The 19,467-nt window shown below is 47.7% G+C and overlaps 2 protein-coding genes across 6 annotated transcripts; one reads left to right on the top strand and one right to left on the bottom strand.

Annotated features, from left to right (window-relative positions):
• Positions 1-156: 156 nt before the first annotated feature.
• On the bottom strand, positions 157-8,061 carry LOC120655668. 5 transcript variants are annotated; one of them, XR_005667686.1, is made up of 6 exons: positions 7,681-8,061; positions 4,731-6,322; positions 4,302-4,585; positions 3,624-3,774; positions 817-905; positions 157-680 (listed from the first exon to the last, which is right to left on the bottom strand). XR_005667686.1 is itself a non-coding variant. In XM_039933614.1 (3 exons), the coding sequence occupies exons 1-3, from the start codon at positions 4,938-4,940 to the stop codon at positions 551-553; spliced, it is 429 nt and encodes a 142-aa protein (XP_039789548.1). In that variant the 5' UTR covers positions 4,941-4,981; the 3' UTR covers positions 157-550. The 5 variants fall into 5 exon arrangements, 1 of the variants encoding a protein (XP_039789548.1); XR_005667685.1 differs by lacking the exon at positions 3,624-3,774; XR_005667687.1 differs by lacking the exons at positions 3,624-3,774; positions 4,302-4,585.
• LOC120655667 (uncharacterized protein DDB_G0280205-like) lies at positions 987-2,741 on the top strand. The gene has a single exon (XM_039933613.1). It carries the CDS (start codon positions 1,019-1,021, stop codon positions 2,450-2,452), a length of 1,434 nt encoding a protein of 477 aa, XP_039789547.1. The 5' UTR covers positions 987-1,018; the 3' UTR covers positions 2,453-2,741.
• Positions 8,062-19,467: the final 11,406 nt, after the last annotated feature.

The following is a 19,467-nucleotide window of genomic DNA, read 5'->3' as shown; positions in this document are numbered from 1 at the left end:
TAGAATAGGGTTGAGAACAGAGGTGTAGAGCAGCGTGTCCATCGAAGCTTTTGACGGTTCCTAAAGGTCATTTGTCAGGTCAATTTTGCATATTTGACGGGCGTCCTAAGGAACGTTCGGCAATAGGCTCAGAAATTCTATCATAGGAGTTCAACATTTGAAGGATGAACAGGCACGAACATATTGGCAGCTAAACTCATGTCATCTCGAATGGCAACAAATGCATCAGGGGACACGCGTGCCAGCAACAAAATTCAGAGACAGGCAAGCATGTAACCGTGCCTGCCGTTATTAGGCTTGAAAACACAAAACGGCAGATCCACAGACCATGAATGAATGGAGGTTTGTCTCAGCTCACTATTTATGGAATGCCCACCGGAGCCAACAAACGGAAGCACAAGGGCCAAACATTCAGAAAGTCGGACTATTTCAACGCCGCAACCTCCCAGATCCTCCTGGTGCAGGCGGCAAGCCATATAAGGTGGGCACCGCAATGCAAACTTTCTGTTCTCTTCGGCATGAATTGGTGACCTTTAATTGCAGATATTGATCAGCATTCAGGATTCTTGTGAGCAGCTCCGAGATCAGCCCAGGTACAGTCTCCTGGCCTCTTTCTTGGCTGAATGGCAGCGTAATTTAGATTCCCCTGGTTGCGGAATGTTGTTCTTTGGTTATTGCATCTGAAAGCACGTATAGTAGGCATCAACAGGGGAGTTTATGATGTGTGATGCATGAAATGCAAATAAGAAGTTAATTAATGAAGACCCGTTCTGAAAAGTATTCATGTTGTTTCATCTGATTATCTGTATGGCATACCTTGAATCACGCCATTTCCTTTCTATCCCATTCCCTTTGTGCCTTGCGGTCAATTTTCCACATTTATTTGCCTGCTCTCCTAGATGAAGCTGCACATGAAAAGATACAAGCATTCATATAACATGTTGAATTGCTAGTCATCAAGCCCAATTATGGTACTATATGATGCTAATCTAGCACTTTTTCCAGTGATGGCATCAAAATGGTTACAGTTTATAACCCAGAGGCAGACAACATCATTATTTTTTTTGCTTTTTTTAGTTGTTTGCAGCATAGCTTGTATGCAATGGCGACATCAAGGAGGGAGCCTCAACCAAATGTTAGGGCCAACCGGGGCGTCCGGAATGTGTCCACAGGGCTCAAATCCAGTGAGTCTGACCAAGGGATGCGGCGTGCAAGGTCTGTCCCAACTTCTCCTGATCGCAGGTTATCCCCATCGCCTGCCTCAAGCTCATCCAACACCTGTCGACCCTCATCGTCGGTCAGCGCTCGCACCACCTCATTTCGGTCCACATCTGGCTCGGGCTCTTCTTCCACCCATGGAAAGACACTCCACCCTGCTTCTTCCCTGGCCAGCGCAAAGCAAGCCAACACAATGAGAAGAAAAGTAGAAAAGCCTGGTGCCACATCTGTGTGGCCTGCAGCCCTTGCAACACCAAACGCGTCATCTAAGGATATCACCAGGGCAGCAAAATTGCCATCAACAGTGCAGAAGGGTAACCTATCTACACGGCCTGGCATCGAGAAGATGGCAACATCTTCCATGAAACTGAAAACTCAGAAATCAACGGCGGGACCTCTTGGAGCTGGAAAAACTCAATCTGAGTCTTCGACTCGTGCTCCTGGTTCTGTAGCAAAGAGAAGAACGGGAGGCGAAAATTATGTTTCTATCCAAAGGACAAGAAGTGGGCCGGCAAGACAAATAGAGGCACCAAGAATCGAGGAGCAAGATGTTGAGCTGTTGATGGAATTTGACGAGACAGAGAGCATAAGCACCTCTTCCATAGAAGAGCACTTGCAAGAACGGCTCCCTGATCCTGTTGATCTGCAATCTGTGGGTGTGAATAGCAAGCCATCGTATGCTCAGGAGGAATACAAGAATGAGAATACAGGGGACATTTTAGAAGAGAAAAGTGAAGAAGACACTAAAAACTTGAACGAATGTGACAATGCTGATACTGAAATCAACAGCGATATAAACATCCTGAAAGAAGCTACCAGTGGAACTGAATTGAAGGAAGCTGTAGATGAAACTGAGCTGAAGGAAGATGTCAGTCCGGAATCTGTTGATGAGACAGAACTAAATAAAGCTGTCAGTAAAACTGAGTTAAACAAAGCTACTGATGAAACTAGGTTAAAGGAAGCTGACTGTGAAACTGCATTAAAAGAAGCTGGCAGTGAAACTGAGATAAAGGATGCTATTGCCGAACCTAAGTTAATAGTACAAGAAGAGGCCAAACCTAAGGAAGATAAGATAATGCTGCCAGCGAAGACCATGGAGTTGGCACAGAGATGGAGGAAGGATGATGGGAGGAGTAATGAAGCCACAGAGGAGGGCAGGGGCAAGCCTATCCAGGAGAGGAAGAGCAAGGTAATGGCCTTGGTGGGGAGGTTTGAGACAGCCATGTCTGGCTGAGAGTGAGAATGGACGTGAGGTACTGAAGGAGCACTAGTAACAAACCTTCTTTTCATATTTCAAAGTAAAACGCCGCTCTGATTCATGAAAATATGTATTCAATTGTGAAGAGTGGATGTCCATATGTTTCATTTCATTCACGTGACAGTTACTGTCTGGAATTGAGTGAAATTGCTGCTGAACATTTATAACACTTCTGCAAGTTAGGACCAGTAGCTTGTCCAAGCTCCATTGTACATGTGATTATGTGATGAAAAAGAAAAACTAGTGTATATGTGATTATTGTGAAGTGTGGATGTCCATATGTTCCATTTCATTCGCGTGACAGTTACTGTTCTGGAATTGAGTGAAATTGCTGCTGAACATTTATAACCCTTGCCCAAGCTCCAGTGTACATGTGATTATGTGATGAAAAAGAAAAACTAGTTTTGGGACAGTCTCACAAATGAGAAACCCAAATTTCCAACCAAAAGCGCCCGGCCACTAGCACAACATGCTTTTTATCTAACCTCTCAAAAAAATGGTTTTCATTTCTAAGCATCTTAAGCATTCCTAGAGATTATAAGCTTCGCCCAACCCAAATTTGTTGCATCTCTTAATTCCACAATGTTTCAGATTTCATTTCTTTGTGCTTAACCCAACAATGTGGAGCCAGAGACTTTGCTAATTTCTTAAAAGTTGAGCATGTTATGAATCAATCTATTGGATTTTTACTAAACTTGATCCATGTCAATCCGTTTTGCTATGTTATTAATATGACCTTGCCTTCAATATATGGGCTCAATTTGATAAAATGATAACGCAAAATTAAAGTCCAAGTTTCAGTCATTGTACCCAATATGAATTATAATAACCTAAGTTGGATCTTCTTCTCACTTAGCCCACAACACCACAATCAGGCTGACACACCACACTACCATTCATTATAATGGATTTGTGATCTTTCTATCTTTGAGGGAATGTTTGCAATTGATGCAGTTCCCTGCTCCAGCTAAATCTAGTACATCTAAATGTCATCCAATCACCCCACATTATATGTTTGCATGATCACCTAGATGTGAGTTTGCATTCATCTTCAATGTGTTAATGTAATTCAGCAAGTAAAGGGCATGCTAGTTAAAATCATTCTACTTCCACACTACTAATTTATTTGAAGTTCAAACATACGCACCAAGGTCTAGGGTTGTCGTGTTAATTTTTCACAGGCGCGATCCAGTCTAAAAGCTCAGGGGTGTGTGTGGAGGGTGTTGTACGGCTATTTTTTCCTTTCCTTCCTATCTTAATGCAATGATGCACAGCTCTCCGGCGTACTCGTGAAAAAACTGCACCATGATCATTCAAGGAAAGAAAAATATTATTTAAAGATATATTGCATGATAAGGCCATCTCCAAAATATATAAAAGCATGCATTAATTTGATTGCCCTTCATTTCATGCAGAGCAAAATGTAACTTGTTTCGAAATTCTGATTACGCATAGTAGGTGGCAACACAAAGTAAAGTAAAACAGCCGAAAATAGAACACCATTCATTTATGATGAAGGAACGAAGAGTCAATAATTGAATACATGTTTTCTATTTACATAACCTAATAGAAATCAGTCTGGGAAACAGGTACATCGACAGTTTATGGACTAACTACAACAACTAAACAGCCTTAAAAATTATTACCAGAATATGGCTTATTTTGTATTTTTTTATCAGTTCTGAAAGAAAGGGGGGAATGCACTCTAAGATTGAAACAAAGCATAATAAGCTAACTCTAAATCAAATTCATCAATTTTTTGCAGTATCTACACACTCGAAGCACAAGTGTAACAATTTGTACCACACTAGTGCAATAGACTTACAGATCACTTCTCTTTATGTTGGAAGGCTCTGTTCTAAATCTGTTTTGCACCCTGCAACACCATGGTTGTTTATGCAATCTTGCCTTGGTGCATAAGACCACAACATTGATGTCTTTGTATAATCAACAGTCTTAGAAGCTATGAGATCTTCACTTATTTTGATGGAGCAGCCTTAATAGTGAGCTGTGGAGTTCACCTTCCACTGCCCATCAACAAATTATGAAAATGTACACCATACATCATATGAAACACCAAGCTGAGAATATTTGGTGTCTGCTACATGCCTACATCCAAGACAAAGAATGTCAAAGCATCCTTTTGAGTAGTGGAGATGAAACATGAAGCAACATCTCAGCTGCAGTAAGTTATGGAGGCAGGCTTGGACTTTGATGCAGTGCAAGAGAGATAAAACAGGTAAACACAACTCACCTGCAGATACGCAAGGAAGCAAGTCAGGACATTGCTGTGCCCAGAAAAATTGTGGAGAAGCAAGCTAGCTGGTGAGGCTGAGACTTCAGCACAGAACTCCAACCTCAGCCTGGTGCATTTTCTGAGTGTGCTACAAATCACACCAGGAACTGGGGGCATTGGTTCAGGCCTCTTGTTGCATAAGAAAATATGCAGACATCCACATACCATTTGGCTGTCGGTGCATGTGACCCGGATAGAATTTCAAGCTTGCAATCCTCTTGCCTGCTTGGCAAAGGTTAATCCTCTGTAGAACGATTAATTCATTTGGATCCTAACTGATTAATCATATGAATTCATTTTTTCAAGTAGCAGTGATGACTTGACTCCAAGCAGCTGAGGATTTAGCTCTGATTGAGCCTTGAAGTCTTGCAACGAAATCGAGCTGATTTGTGGGCATGTATTGGCACTTCGACCATGCACCTGATTTTGCAGCTGCACACCATTTATAAGCTTTCGACTTAACTGTTGTTTTAGTGCCATCTGATTCATTCGATCATGCCGAGATCTTGCTCTAACTAGTTCAATACAAGATCCAATAAGACGTTTCAAGAATAAATCGGTACCATTATTCAATAAATTAGCACAATCTAATGACACACCATCCAACCCTTCTGTTTCTGCTATTCTCCCCATCCGCTGTTTCAGTGATGAAGTATCACACAGCTGACCAAGGTCATAGCAACAAAAAGAGTTATCACCGCCAGCGCTAGAGGAAAATGCCAAAGTTTTCCAACTGCCACCAAAATGACCAGAGCAGAAGGCAATCCCTAGTGGGGCAGTTATTGGATCTCGAGCATTCTGTGCAATCCCTTCCATATTTTCTCTGCCAACAACATCAGGACAGTTGCTATTTGGGGGGTCAGATAAATTTGAATATGCATTTTCAACGCGCAATCTTTTGGACGGTGGTTCCACAAGGTCACTTTGTTGAGGCTGTAGAAATCTTTTCGGTTTGGTCAAATGCACAACACCATTTTCCTGGACAGCATCTGCATTTCTGCCTTGTGGATAGTGGGCCTTCACATGTTGCCATGGAACATCACCATTGTCAGAGACCAGAACTGGTGGAACTAAGACACGATTTGGATTCTTAGCAACTCCAATTGATTTAGGTGCAGTGGCTGTTGGTGGCCCGCTTGCTTGGCAGGCATTGTGGAGAATAGAGCGAATTAGGTGGTTATGAAGCCGAACATTTTCATGACCAAGTATTCTGAGGCAGAGCTTGTCAAACACAGTCTTGCTCAGCTTCGAAGACAAAAACCTCTGCAAGTGCTCAAAGTACTTCTTTGCCTGCTCTGGGCCAATCCTCGTAACTAGTTTTTGTTTGATTTCCCCGAGATTAATGCGAGTGCTCCGCCCAACCACCGGTGATGGTAGTGGGAGCAAATTTTGTGGCGGCGGTGGTGTCGATGATGGCATCTCTCAGAAATGGGAGTCCATACAATCAGAATATAAATCTAAGTTCAAAGTAATTCTTGGGTTCTTCAATTTTTGCTGGCTGCTCCAATCCAATATGCCCCAGTAGACAAATAAACCAACAGGAGAACTAACTGCAATTGATAACAAATTATGTTTCAGAAGTGGGTATAACAAATGAAAACAGGGATAAGAAGATGCTGCTTGCCCCTGGTTAGGTTAATTTAGAAGCAATAGAACAGTACTGAATTAAAACTTCATTGAGTTCCATAACGATGCCTGATCAGTTGAAAGATTAGGCTTCACACCAAAATGAAAAGTGGGGAGCCCAGTTTCAAGAAAAATCCCAACAAACAGTAAAACTAAATCTATCGAGAGCAAGGACATAAGATTGGTACATGCCATACTGCCCATGTATTTGAGGTTGCTGTTACGGAGTTCTTTCCTAATAAGGTGTGGAGGTTTAGCAATAGGCTGGATGATCTGCCATATATGATATATGACAATGCCTATTTTTTGTATTTATCATAGTCTTAGCCTAGAGCGAATGTGGTGCAGGGGCAGGAACTAGTTTCCATTTTCTGAAATGTTTGCTCATGCTGGAGACATCTGAAGGAGCAGAGCAGCAGCTCAAGGAGAAAATCCCACGTCACCAAAATTGATCCCATGTCAAATGACAGAAACAGCAAGACTGAAGCTGACTAATGCAACCATGACCACACGAAGCTTGTTCCATCCAATTCTGCAACCTTATCCACCTCGTACCCACAACCCCAAGCGAAGCCTTCTGAGCTCATGCGGCACAGGAAAACGGAACAGCCAGTGACGAAATCAAGAATCTACAGAGAACCAACGAAGTGAACATATGCAGAGATCCCGGAATTGTGGGACCGCGCAGTCAGAAGCAAGCTGCTGGAGATTTGAAACCAAAATGACAAGCAAATAAAGGGCAGGCAACGCCCCCAAAGCAGCGAGCTCCCATGACTCTGATTCCGACGCAAGCGACACGAGCAAAGCTAGGGTTTCCGTACGATCGAATTCAACCCCCCGAACGAACGAGCTCCATTCCCGACGCGAAATTCAGCCGCGTGCGAGGGCGCAAGAAAAAAAAAATAGAGCACCCAAAAAAAAAACCGACGGCGTAGCAAACTGCGGCACGGCAACAGTGCGCAATTCAAACTGTGAATCCCCAGCTCGGGGCGCCACACGGGGGCTCCCCCGATCCGAGACCCGCTCCGCCCCGAATTGCGGCAGGGGGGCTAGGGTTTCGTGCCGAATTCCGAGGCCCTCGGCCTCCCGAGGCCGCCCTTTAGCAACCGAGCCCGGACGGCGGCGGCGGGTGCAGCGGGGCGCCCGCGGGGAGAGCACGATACGGGCGCCATTGTGCGGCGCTGGCTGCCAGTTCCCCATTGTGCGCGCGCGTTCGAGGCGCTGGGGAATTGGGGAGAGCAGGGAGGCAGATGGGTTCGGGAGGAGGGGAAGCTTGGCTCACCTCGCTGCTGCTGCTGCTGCTGCTGGAGCAGGACGACGAGGGGGAGGAGCGATCGGTGGGAGAGACGGGAGCGCTGCCGCTTGCTCGCTGGTCGCGACGGGGGCGGGCCTCCCGGCTGCCGGCCCGCTGCTCTCGCTGGTGGTGGTGGTGGTGCTGACGGAGCTTGTTGCTCGCGGCCGCGTGCGTGCTTGCTGCTGGTAGCGGGCTTCTAGCCTTGTAGCTGCGCGATGTGCTTCCTGGTCTTCGTTCTGCTTGGTTGCCTTGGTCTCGCTCGTTGGCGGTTGCCTGCTGCTGGCGTGTACGGGTGCGGGTGCTTTGCTCTCTCCGGCCTCGGCTCGGTGGTGGCGCGGCGTGGCGTTGGTGTTCTTTCCTTGTCCTCGCTCGCTTCTCTCGCTGGCCCCGGTCGGCCTATTTTTTTGGGTTCCGAACTTCCCCTGCAGTTGTGGGATTTCGGCCGAGGACGTTGTCTAAGTTCTTGTTTAGTTGTATAATTTAAAATTTAAATTTTTTTCGGACACATATATGGAGACATAAATATAGACGGAATAAAAAACACATTGCATAGTTTGCCTGTAAATCACGAGACAAATCTAATGAACCTAATTAGGCCGTAATTAGACGGTAAATTGCTACAGTAACAACCTCTAGTGACGGATTAATTAGGCTCATTAGATTCATCCCGCGATTTACAGACGAGTTCTGTAATTAATTTTGTGATTAGTTTATATTTATTACTTCAAATGTAGAAAGATTCCATTTCAAAAACTTTACACCCTGCAACTAAACAAAGCCTAAGCCTATATATAGATCCAATTAGCACTTCTATTTGGATCAAAATGTTAATAAGTAAAAGTGTTAAACTTTAGCATGGATGCATCCAAACAGGAGTGCTAATAGCATAAGCTAAAATTTAACTAAGATTTAAAACTTCAGCAAAGATATTAGTGCTAATATATGCTAAAATTTAGCACTCAATTTTAACTCATCTAGAAAGAGGTAGATGCTAGTAAGTCCAAATGTCAACTATTTGGTTGCACTACGAAGCTAAATTTTAAATATGGTAAGTCATGAAAGCATGATCTCTATGGAGTTAGCCACTTATGATTCCATCAAAACACATACTAGGAAACATTTATTTATCATACAAAGGACAAGAGTGAATGATAGACTAAAATCCAATTGCTTATTCAACTCGTTTATTTTCGACTTATTTCGGCTTATTTCAACTTATTCTATATCACAAAATACTATTGAATCAGTCAAAATTAGCCGAAATCAGCCGGTTTGTTTTTCAGCCGAACAAAATTTGGTACAGAACAAATTGTAATGATACGTAGACATCTTTGAACAATGAATAACCTAAACCTTCTGAAGGATCGCTTTTGTCTAAAAAATCAACCTACAACCATGAGTGGAGCAAAATTAGCGGCACAGGAAAATGAATGGTAAGCAGGCCTACAAAATAGTACTTTAACAAAAAGAGGATTCAGGCACATTTAGTATCCGAGTTTCATAAAAAAAACCATTTAGTTTTCGAGCAAGCCTCACCTCGTCTCACTAGATTGAGCAAACCTTTGCCAGTATAGGCCCTTTGATTTTATTTTAATAGTTACCGCGGGAGGGTTGAGAGTATTCCCACCTAAATTGCATTTTAAGATGTCACAACCACAAATCATCCATCCCTATTTTTAGGGAGGCAAACGCACGGTTAATACAGGCAATTGGGTAACCACGATTAAGAGCCGCCAACCTAGCTAAATTAGGCTTCAAGTGCGTCGTGCCAGTATAAGGGTGAAAATATGGCATAATCACAAATAACAACATCATGTCCCTAATAAAAGGATAAAATTATGGTATAAATCATGGCCGATTTTCCTTGCGTGTGGAAGCAGGTAAAAAAATGTTTCAAACATAGCCCCATGGGCCCATGGTAGGTTTCCTCACCAACCAAAAATACAGGCTTCTCTCCTAATTCCCCCTAGGTAAGGTCATGTAGTACAACAAAAGATTACTTCACGATTTTCCCATATCTGCATTTAAAAGAATCGTGACTATTAGATATGTATAGCCTAGCGTGTATAGTTTTCCATACATACATGTATTGCTTGTATTACAAGGCACTCCAGCTATATGTATATACATATACATATATATGTATATATGTATATATGTGTATGTATATATATATGTATGTATATATACATGTATATATACATGTATATATATATGTGTGGTGTGTGTGTGTGTATATATATATATGTGAGGTCACTCCCCTTGATAGGGTGTGTGGTGTTTACCCAAATCCATCTCTCTACATGGTATCAATCGCCTAGGATCAATCTGATCTGCCCTCCCGCACCGCGACTCCCTCGCGGCATGTCCACCTCGTCATGGACGGCGACGACCAAACCGCCCGCGAACTGTGGGTCGCCATCGAGGGCCTCTTCCGCGCCAACAAGGAGCAGCGCGCCCTCCTGCTCAGCCACGCGTTCCACTCCATGCAGCAAGGCGATACTCCGATCTCTGAGTTCTGCCAGGAGATGAAGAAGATGGCCGACTCCTTGCGCGACATCGGGCACGGCGTCTCGGACTCTCAACTCATCCTCAACCTCCTGCGCGGCCTCAACGATCGCTTCACCAACACCGCCGACGACATCGCCAACTCCACCGTCCTCCCCACCTTCGCTCAGGCCCGCGGCATCCTCATCCTCAAGGAGCTGCGCCTGAAGAACTCCGATTCGGTGGCAGCCAGCTCCGCCCTCCTCGCCTCCACCAACGCCTCCTCGTCCACTTGCACGAGCCTAGGCTGCCGCTCCTCTTTCGCTGGATCTGCTCCAGCGCGCGGTGACCAGAGGCACGGCGGCGGCGGAAACGGCGGCGGCGGCGGCAAGCGTGGCAAGGGCAGGGGGCGCCAGCAGGCCGGCCAGGCCACTCAGGCCGGCGGCACCCCTCAGCCCATGGGACCGCGACCTACTGGGCCCTGGTTTTGCTTCAACCCGGGCTGGGCTGCATTCCAGCAGCAGGCCGCGGGTGGCTGGCGCGGCTCGGCTCCTGGGCTGCTCGGCCCATCACCATAGGCGCACACGGCCTTTGCTCCCTTGCAGGTGTCACCCCCGGCCCAATCTTGGGATCAGGCCGGCCTGATTGCTGCGTTGAATCAGATGGCGCTTCAACAGCCTGGCTGGGTCATGGACTCTGGCGCCTCCAGTCACATGTCGGCGACGGATGGTATACTCCTCTCCCGCGTACCCCCCTCTCACTCCTTCATAACCGTAGGCAATGATTCCTCCATCCCAGTTACGTGTCGTGGCAATTCCATCCTACCCACCAGTGCGTCCAAATTTACCCTCAATAATGTTCTAGTTGTTCCATCACTCATCCGTAACCTGCTCTCTGTTAGACAGTTTACCCGTGATAACAACTGTTCCATAGAATTTGATGCTCTTGGTTTCTCTGTTAAGGATATCCAGACCAGACGCGAGGTGCTTCGCTGCAATAGTGACGGCGACCTCTACACTCTCCCAGCAGCCACCACCTCCACTGCTCCACATGCCAGCCTCGCTGCCATGCCCACCACTTGGCATCATCGTCTCAGTCATCCAAGCTCCGTGACTCTAGACATTCTTCGGAATAATTCATCTATAAATTGTAATAAACCAGCTCATACGCTTTGTCATTCATGTCAGTTGGGTAAACATGTGCGTCTCCCTTTTTCCAACTCTAGTTCACGGAGTAGTGTTGCTTTTGAGCTTGTTCATTGTGACGTTTGGACCTCCCCTATCGCAAGCATATATGGTCATCGTTACTATCTGGTTATCTTAGATGATTACACTCATTACTGCTGGATGTTTCCCCTTGCTCGCAAGTCGGACGTTCTCTCTCACGTTACCATTTTTTGTGCCTTTGTCCAAACTCAGTTCGGTCTTCCCATCAAGAGTTTCCAGGCTGATAACGGTACAGAGTTTGTCAACAACAGCCTGACTTCTCTGTTCTCCTCACTAGGTATTCACCTACGGTTATCTTGCCCCTATACCTCTCCCCAAAACGGGAAAGCCGAACGCATGCTGCGCACCCTGAACAACATCAGCCGCACCCTACTCATCCATGCGCACATGCCTTCCCCATACTGGGCGGAGGCTCTTGCCACTGCTACCTACCTCCTTAATAGGAGGCCCTGCACCTCGACACAAAATTCTACCCCCTATGAGCTATTGTACCATAAGGCCCCTGACTATGCGCATCTTCGCGTTTTCGGTTGCCTATGCTACCCCAACCTCTCTGCCAGTGCACCTAACAAGCTGGCTCCCCGCTTCACAGCTTGCATCTTTCTCGGTTACCCGTCTTCACACAAAGGCTATCATTGCCTTGATCTCTCGACTCGGCGAATTATCATCTCTCGTCATGTAGTCTTCGATGAGACATGTTTCCCCTTCGCCTTGCACACCCCGTCCCCCCCCTCCAGCATCGACTTTCTGCTTGCTGGACGTGCCGCGCCGGTGCCTTGCACTTCTGCAGCGGCTCACCTCCCCGCGGAAGCTCCGTCGCTTGTCGACATTGAGCGACCGCGCTCGTCGCCCCGGCTTCGTGATGAGGAGCCACCTGAGGATCCCGCCATCCTCTTCTGCGGCCCAGTGCTGTTCAACCCCTCGGCCTCGCCGAACAGCACACCGGCCGTGTAGTCTTCACCTCCGGGCGGGTCTCCAAGCGGGTCAGATGGACCGGCCAGCGGCCCGACTGCTACTGCTGGGCCGCCACTCGCTGCTGCCGACGTCGCACTGCCGCCGATACACAGCAACATACAGCTTGTGTACAGTCGTCGTCCGCGGCTTGCTGCTACTACTACTGCTACAGGTTTTGCAGGTCCTGCGGCGCCGCCAGCACCAGCGCCCCCTGCACCAGCTGTTATCGCCATAAATTAACAGGATTGATTTATGGGATGAAAGCAAGATGGGCTTAAAGCAGAAGATTGAAGAAGACTTGTGAATCGGCTCCTGCGTGAGCATCTGGGCCACATGGGCCATGTATCTTAGATTTAGTTTAAGATTAGAGATAGAGTCCGATCGGGACAAGATTAGTTTAGATTGTTTCCCAAGTCAACAGACTATAAATATGTACCCTATGTTATTCATGAAGAGAGAGCGTCATCACGTCTCACAAACAACAATCTCGGCGCATCGCCACCCCTAATCCTAGGGTTTCGTCCAAGTAAGCGCCATGCTGCCCTGATCGCTTCTCGCGATCAGGGCAGCGTTGTTCTTGCTTTTACCTTGGTATTACTCGTACTAAAACGTTTTTGATGGCGAGTAATGCTAGTTATCTTGATGTTCGTAGCATGCTTTTAGTAGATCCGTTGCGCTTCGTTGCTTATCATCTACGAATATCATGTTGTCTCTGTGCAGTCACGTTTCAATCTCATGCTAGTTCTCGTCGCATAGAATTAGTTGCACAGAGACAACACTCTGCTTCTTTTATGTTTAGTAGATCTGATCTGTTACGGTTTGCTCTTGTTCTTAAGAGTTGGCGTAATATCTGCTAGGTTAGGCCTTGCAAACGGGTTGGACGATCCGGTGGCGTGTTAGATGCTTTGCTTTAGTCTTAACAGGGAATTGATCCGGGAATCGGCTCTTGCTAGTTCTTAGGCCTCTATTTTTGGTTATGGTTTAGTTATCTGTTATGTTTATTAGGCCCAGTCACGTGTAGGATGTTCCGATCTAGCAGTGAAGCCTTTACCATTGTGGATTAGATCAATTAGATTTAATTGAAGCAGCTTTACAGTTATTTGCTTTATTCATCAATATCTAGATGCAACAGATCCCATCTGACACCGGGACTCGATCGGCTCTTTAAAGCCGATGCAAGAGTTGTCCCGGGGAGCCGACCACGGCTCGGACTTATGTTTACACGTGTCTTTTTATGCAGGAAACTGTTTGGAGCACGTTCGCACCCTCCTGATCGGGTATAGGTCAGGTGGCACGCCCGGCTTTCCATACATTCTCCGGGCGCGTGACGGAATTGCGGGCCGTCGACGAGGGAGCAGTGCCTGCCAGCGCTCTGGCGACCTCTCGGCTCTTTGTGTGGCCTGTCGCTGCTCGTCGGTGGGTTTCGACCGACAACACATTCTGGCACGCCCAGTGGGACACTTCTCGGCAATAACGTCCACTGCAACAATGACTGGAGCTCAAGATCAAGAACCCGCTCCCAAGCCCGTCACATATGAAGAACTCTCTCCTGAACACAAGAAGAAGTATGATGAGATCAAAGCTCTGCTAGAAGTCGATCTCATCGGCTCTTTCGAGAAGACCCGCAACCATGGCATCAGGTGGAAGGGGTTCTCACCAGAAGGCGCTCTTGACAACGTAGATCTATTTGTGCCATCAGAAGAACGCACAGAGCCCTGCGTCAGGAGATGAACTACATGGTGGCCCATTCGCTTCATCGGCACTCTCAGAGCCTGATGAACGAACTCGAGCGCATGGCGCATCGCGTCATCCAGGAGATAATCAAGAACCAGTACTCTCCATCGGGGCCAACCCTGGGGAGTCACACAGAGGAAGCTGCACTGCATTCTAGGCCGCAATTGCCATTCTCATTTGCGGCTCCAAAACCACAGAGCTCGCCGATCTACGTCGTCCACAAGATCGGCGGCGATCCTAGAGAAGGCCAATTCCTCACCGAGCCACCCAAGGAGATTCCGCACAGCTACACGTGCGCCTACATCCCTGACAGCGGCAATTCAACACGCTCGGTGCAGATGGTAAACCCAGGAGCTTCTGGAGCAGACGCGGAGAAACAAGCGTGGCTGGCAAAGTACGCTACTGGGCCGAGTGCTGAGCCATCGGCCCCAGGAGTTCTTAGTGTGGAGCAGGTCAGTGCAATACTGAGAGACCAGTTCGGCATCCTGCCCAAAAGGAAAACGATCGGCTATTCCAAGCCGTATCCAAGTGACTATGACTTGATCCCACTGCCACCCAAGTATCGGCTTCCTGAGTTCACCAAGTTCAACGGGTCAGAGGGGGCCAGCTCCATCGAGCACGTGAGCCGATACTTAACGCAGCTTGGGATGATCTCAGTGTCGGATCCGTTGAGGGTCCGGTTCTTCGGCCAATCCCTTACAGGCCCAGCTTTTGGATGGTATGCATCACTGGTTCCGGATTCGATTCGAACTTGGAGGCAGCTTGAAGATCAATTCCATACCCAGTACCACTCGGAAGCTGCAGAAGATGGAATTGCCGACCTCGCCCAAGTCAGGCAGAAGCGAGGAGAGACTGTGTCAGAGTACATACAGTGCTTCAGGGAGGTCAAGAACCGATGCTACTCGTCGCGCATCACAGAGAAGGAGGCAGTCGATCTGGCTGTCCTGGGACTCGCTAAGCCGATCAAGGATGCGGCTTTTCAGTTGGAGTTCACATCTCTGGCGCACCTGGTACAGAAGCTTACAGCATACGAACATTACCATCCTGAGCTGTACCAGGACAAGTTCAAGCACCATATAAACATGGCCCAGGCGGAAGAATCTGATGACTCTGGCGAGGAGCAAGAAGTAGCCATGGCAGAGTGGACTCAGGGGGGCAAACCCTGTCCCGTGCAAGTGGGTCAAACAGCAGGGGCTTGTGAAGGGCTTCGACTTCGACGTGACCAAGGCAGAGCAGATATTTGATCTACTCCTCAAAGAAAAACAGCTGAAGCTCCTAGAGAATCACAAGTTACCGACAGCACAAGAGCTGCAGGGAAGACTGTACTGCAAATGGCACCACTCATTCACTCATTCCACGAGTGAATGCAAGGAGCTACGTTGTCAGATACAATCGGCTATCGAGCAAGGCCGGTTAATCTTGGCTCAACACACGATGAAGGTTGACACAAAGCCTTTCCCACAAGCTAACATGGTGGAGCTGTCAGATTTCGGATCCAAGGGCCAGGATTTGGCATTCCAGATCAACATGGTGGGACCCATGCGCCGCCATGACAAGCAGAGGAGAGAGGCCGCTTCTGGCAAACGGCCGCAGGATGAACGTGAGTTGGAACAGCGGCATGTGACTGAAGAGCAGGTGCGTCACATCCGCAATCAGCTTCCAGCTTCTAATCGGCTTCTAGAAAAATACCAGTACCAGTACAAGTTGCGCCGCCGATACGAATCGGAAGAGGACGAGTACGAGCACCGCTCAGGAAGGACATTGGGGAGACTCCAGGCTATATGCGACCACTGGCATTGCCTGTTCTTCAGGTACTGTTGGAATTCCGGCATGAGCCGATTGCCTACTATAGATGATTGCTTGGAGTGCAGGCCTCGAGGACACCAGCAGGACAAGACATCAGTGTTCCGGCGCTTAGGGCCCGGAACACATCATGATGACCGTGTGAGGAGGCCAACCAAGGGTGATTCCGAGCAAGAAGAAGAGGAAGACAGGTACCATCGTCCACGGTGGTGTCCTGACGGGCTTAATCGCTCGCAGAAGCGCAGAGTGCAGTGCTTGCGCAATCTGGAAGAGGCAGAAGCAAAGTACCTCGACGTGCTGAGGAAAGCGCGTCCGGATCTCGCGGAGCAAGTTAGGCGACCGCGAAGGGAAGAAAGGCGCCCTCTGAGAAAAGAGTGGCGCCCCAAGTAGACAAAAGCCGATGGGAAGCCATCGGCTGATGTGAACATGGTGTTCGTGCTCCCATCGGAGTTTCGGGCACCCCAACCAGAAGAATCGGCCATCGCACAGCTGGATCTGGGCCCACGACCGATCATCTTCGAGAAGCCCAAGGAGAAGAGCTACAAGCACCTGAAGGGATTGTATCTCAAGGGCTTCATCAATGGCAAGCCTGTGAACAGGATGTTGGTCGACACTGGTGCCGCAGTCAACCTGATGCCATACTCTGTGCTGCGCCGATTGGGTCGCTCTTCTGCCGATCTGATCAAGACCAATGTGATGCTTAATGACTTCAATGGACAGCCATCAGAGGCAATGGGGGTTCTTAATGTGGAGCTGACTGTTGGCCGCAAGACGATCCCGACTTCGTTCTTCATCGTCAACAGCAAGAGTACATACACGGTATTGCTTGGGAGGGATTGGATCCACGCCAACTGTTGTATCCCTTCTATAATGCATCAGTACCTCATCCAATGGGACAACGATGAAGTAGAAGTGGTCCCTGCAGACGATTCCAGAGAAGTCTCGCTTGCAGATATGAACGCTTGGGATGCAGAAGGACAAGAGCCGATCTCAGGGATCGCCCTGGAAGACTGTGATCGGATCTAGGCGACAAAAAATGGACTGAGGCTAGTCTTATCCACTGGCTTCACAGAGTAGACGCATCCTGGCATGCCACGGGATGTAATAGAGATAGAGAGGCCGGTCCCAGCGACCGGCCCCAAAAAATAGAAAAATCCTGTTTGGGTTCGGAATTGTTACATCATGTACACATGATGGCCTGCTCTGGCAATTGGCCACTCATCGACTATTTGGTTTCGAATGATAATGGAATTATAGAGGCGGCCAGCCCGTGCGGTTGGCCAAATAATTTTTCCTGTCATCTCCCTGTGTTTGCCGCTGATCTTGTGGATAACGAAGACTCGCTTGCGTTCGTAGCTGGTTTTTCAGACGACGGCAAACTCGGATACGGGTTCACGTCAGCTGATGATTTGGAAGAGGTTGACATCGGTCCTGGGGATAACCCACGGCCGACATTTATCAGCAAGAAGTTGGATCCGGTCTTGCGAGAGGAGATGATTGCATTACTGAAGGAGTACCGGGACTGTTTTGCATGGGACTACACCGAGATGCCCGGTCTAGACAGAAGCATCGTCGAGCATCGGCTCCCGCTCAAGAAAGGGTTTCGGCCGTTTCAGCAACGAGCACGTCAGATGAAGGCCGAAGTCCTAGAAGAAGTCAAGAAAGAGGTGGAGAAGATGTTGGATGCTGGGTTCATCAGGCCATGCCGGTATGCAGAATGGATCTCTAGCGTGGTACTGGTGCAAAAGAAGGATGGCCGATGGCGTGTCTGCATCGATTTTAGAGATCTCAACAGAGCGACGCCAAAGGACGAGTATCCGATGCCTGTTGCAGAGACATTGATCAACGTAGCTGCCGGCCACAAGATGATGAGTTTTATGGACGGCAATGCCGGTTACAACCAGATCTTCATGGCCCCAGAAGACGTGAACAAGACTGCGTTCAGAGTACCAGGCGCAGTCGGCTTGTTCGAATATTTGGTTATGACCTTTGGACTGAAAAATGCCGGTGCAACGTACCAACGTGCCATGAATTATATTTTTCATGATCTCATCGGCAAACTGGTAGAGATTTATATTGATGATGTTGTGGTCAAGTCCAAATTAGCTGGGGGGCATCTAGAAGATCTGCGCCAAGTTTTGGAACGGACTCGAAGGTTTGGGCTTAAAATGAACCCAAAGAAGTGCGCCTTTGGAGTATCGGCCGGTCAATTTCTGGGATTCTTGGTGCATGAATGGAGAATCGAGATCGGCCTGAAAAGTCAAGAAGCTGTGAAGACGATGAAGCCACCAACTACGAAGAAAGAGTTGCAGAAGCTCATCGGTAAAATTAACTTTGTCAGACGATTTATTTCTAATCTGTCTGGGCGTATTGAACCGTTCATGGGTTTAGTAAAGATCAAATCCGATAATGAGTTTCACTTGGGGGGCAGAACAGCAGCAAGCTTTCGATGAAATTAAAGAATATTTGTCCAAGCCTCCCGTGTTGGTTCCTCCTCAGCAAGATAGGCCATTCTACGTGTACCTATCCGTGGGTGACGCTTCCATTGCTTCGGTGTTAGTCCAGAAGCACGACGGCCAGGAGAGCGTGGTTTTCTACCTCAGCAGGCGCATGTTAGACGCCGAGACCAGGTACCCTGAAAAAGAGAAGCTTTGTCTTTGCTTATACTTTACATGTACAAAGCTTTGCCATATTTTGTTCTCGGCGGAAACAATTGTCATATGCAAATCGGATGTCATAAAGCACATGTTGTCGGCTCCCGTCCTGAAAGGCCGGCTAGGAAAATGGATGTTTGCATTGTCAGAGTTCGATATTCGGTATCAGCCTGCGAAAGCGGTCAAAGGACAAGCACTGGCGGATCTTGTTGCAGACAGGATCAGCACTGATATTGCTGCATTATTTATTCGTGCTTGGGCTATGTTTTTTGACGGATCGGCTTGTGATGATGGGTGCGGTGTGGGAATTCTGTTGGTCTCGCCGCGTGGGGCGACTTACTCCTTCTCCATCAGAATGACTGCCCCATGCACCAATAATTTGGTGGAATATGAAGCCGTTCGCAAAGGGATGGAACTGCTCCTCGAAGCTGGTGCAGAAGCGGTGGAAATTTTTGGAGATTCAAAGTTGGTGATTTCTCAGCTCACGGAAGAATATAGATGTGAGAGCGAGGCTTTTTTCCGATATGGATGCAGTGCCGTGAGTTGATGTCACAATTCAGGTACATCAATTTCCACTGGATACGCAGAACTCTGAACAATGAAGCCAATGATCAGGCACAGATGGCTTCCGGGTATAGGGAAACAGCCGATGGATTTGACGTGGAGGTTCAGTTTCTAGAACCCGGAGACTGGAGAGCCAATATCTTCAATTACTTGAAGGATTCGGCTCGGGGGGCACCCAGAATGATAAGACTCAAGGCCATGAAGTATGTTCTGATAGGGGTTGACATGTTCTACAGGACCTTGGAAGGACTACTACTTAGATGTTTGGGACCTTCAGAGTCAAATCGCCTCTTGCATGAGGTTCATGAAGGAGCCTGCGGTACTCACCAATCGGCTCATAAGATGAAGTGGCT

Source organism: Panicum virgatum, chromosome 1N (assembly GCF_016808335.1).
Source record: "Panicum virgatum strain AP13 chromosome 1N, P.virgatum_v5, whole genome shotgun sequence".
NCBI lineage: Eukaryota > Viridiplantae > Streptophyta > Magnoliopsida > Poales > Poaceae > Panicum > Panicum virgatum.
This window is presented reverse-complemented; position numbering and strand designations above follow the sequence as displayed.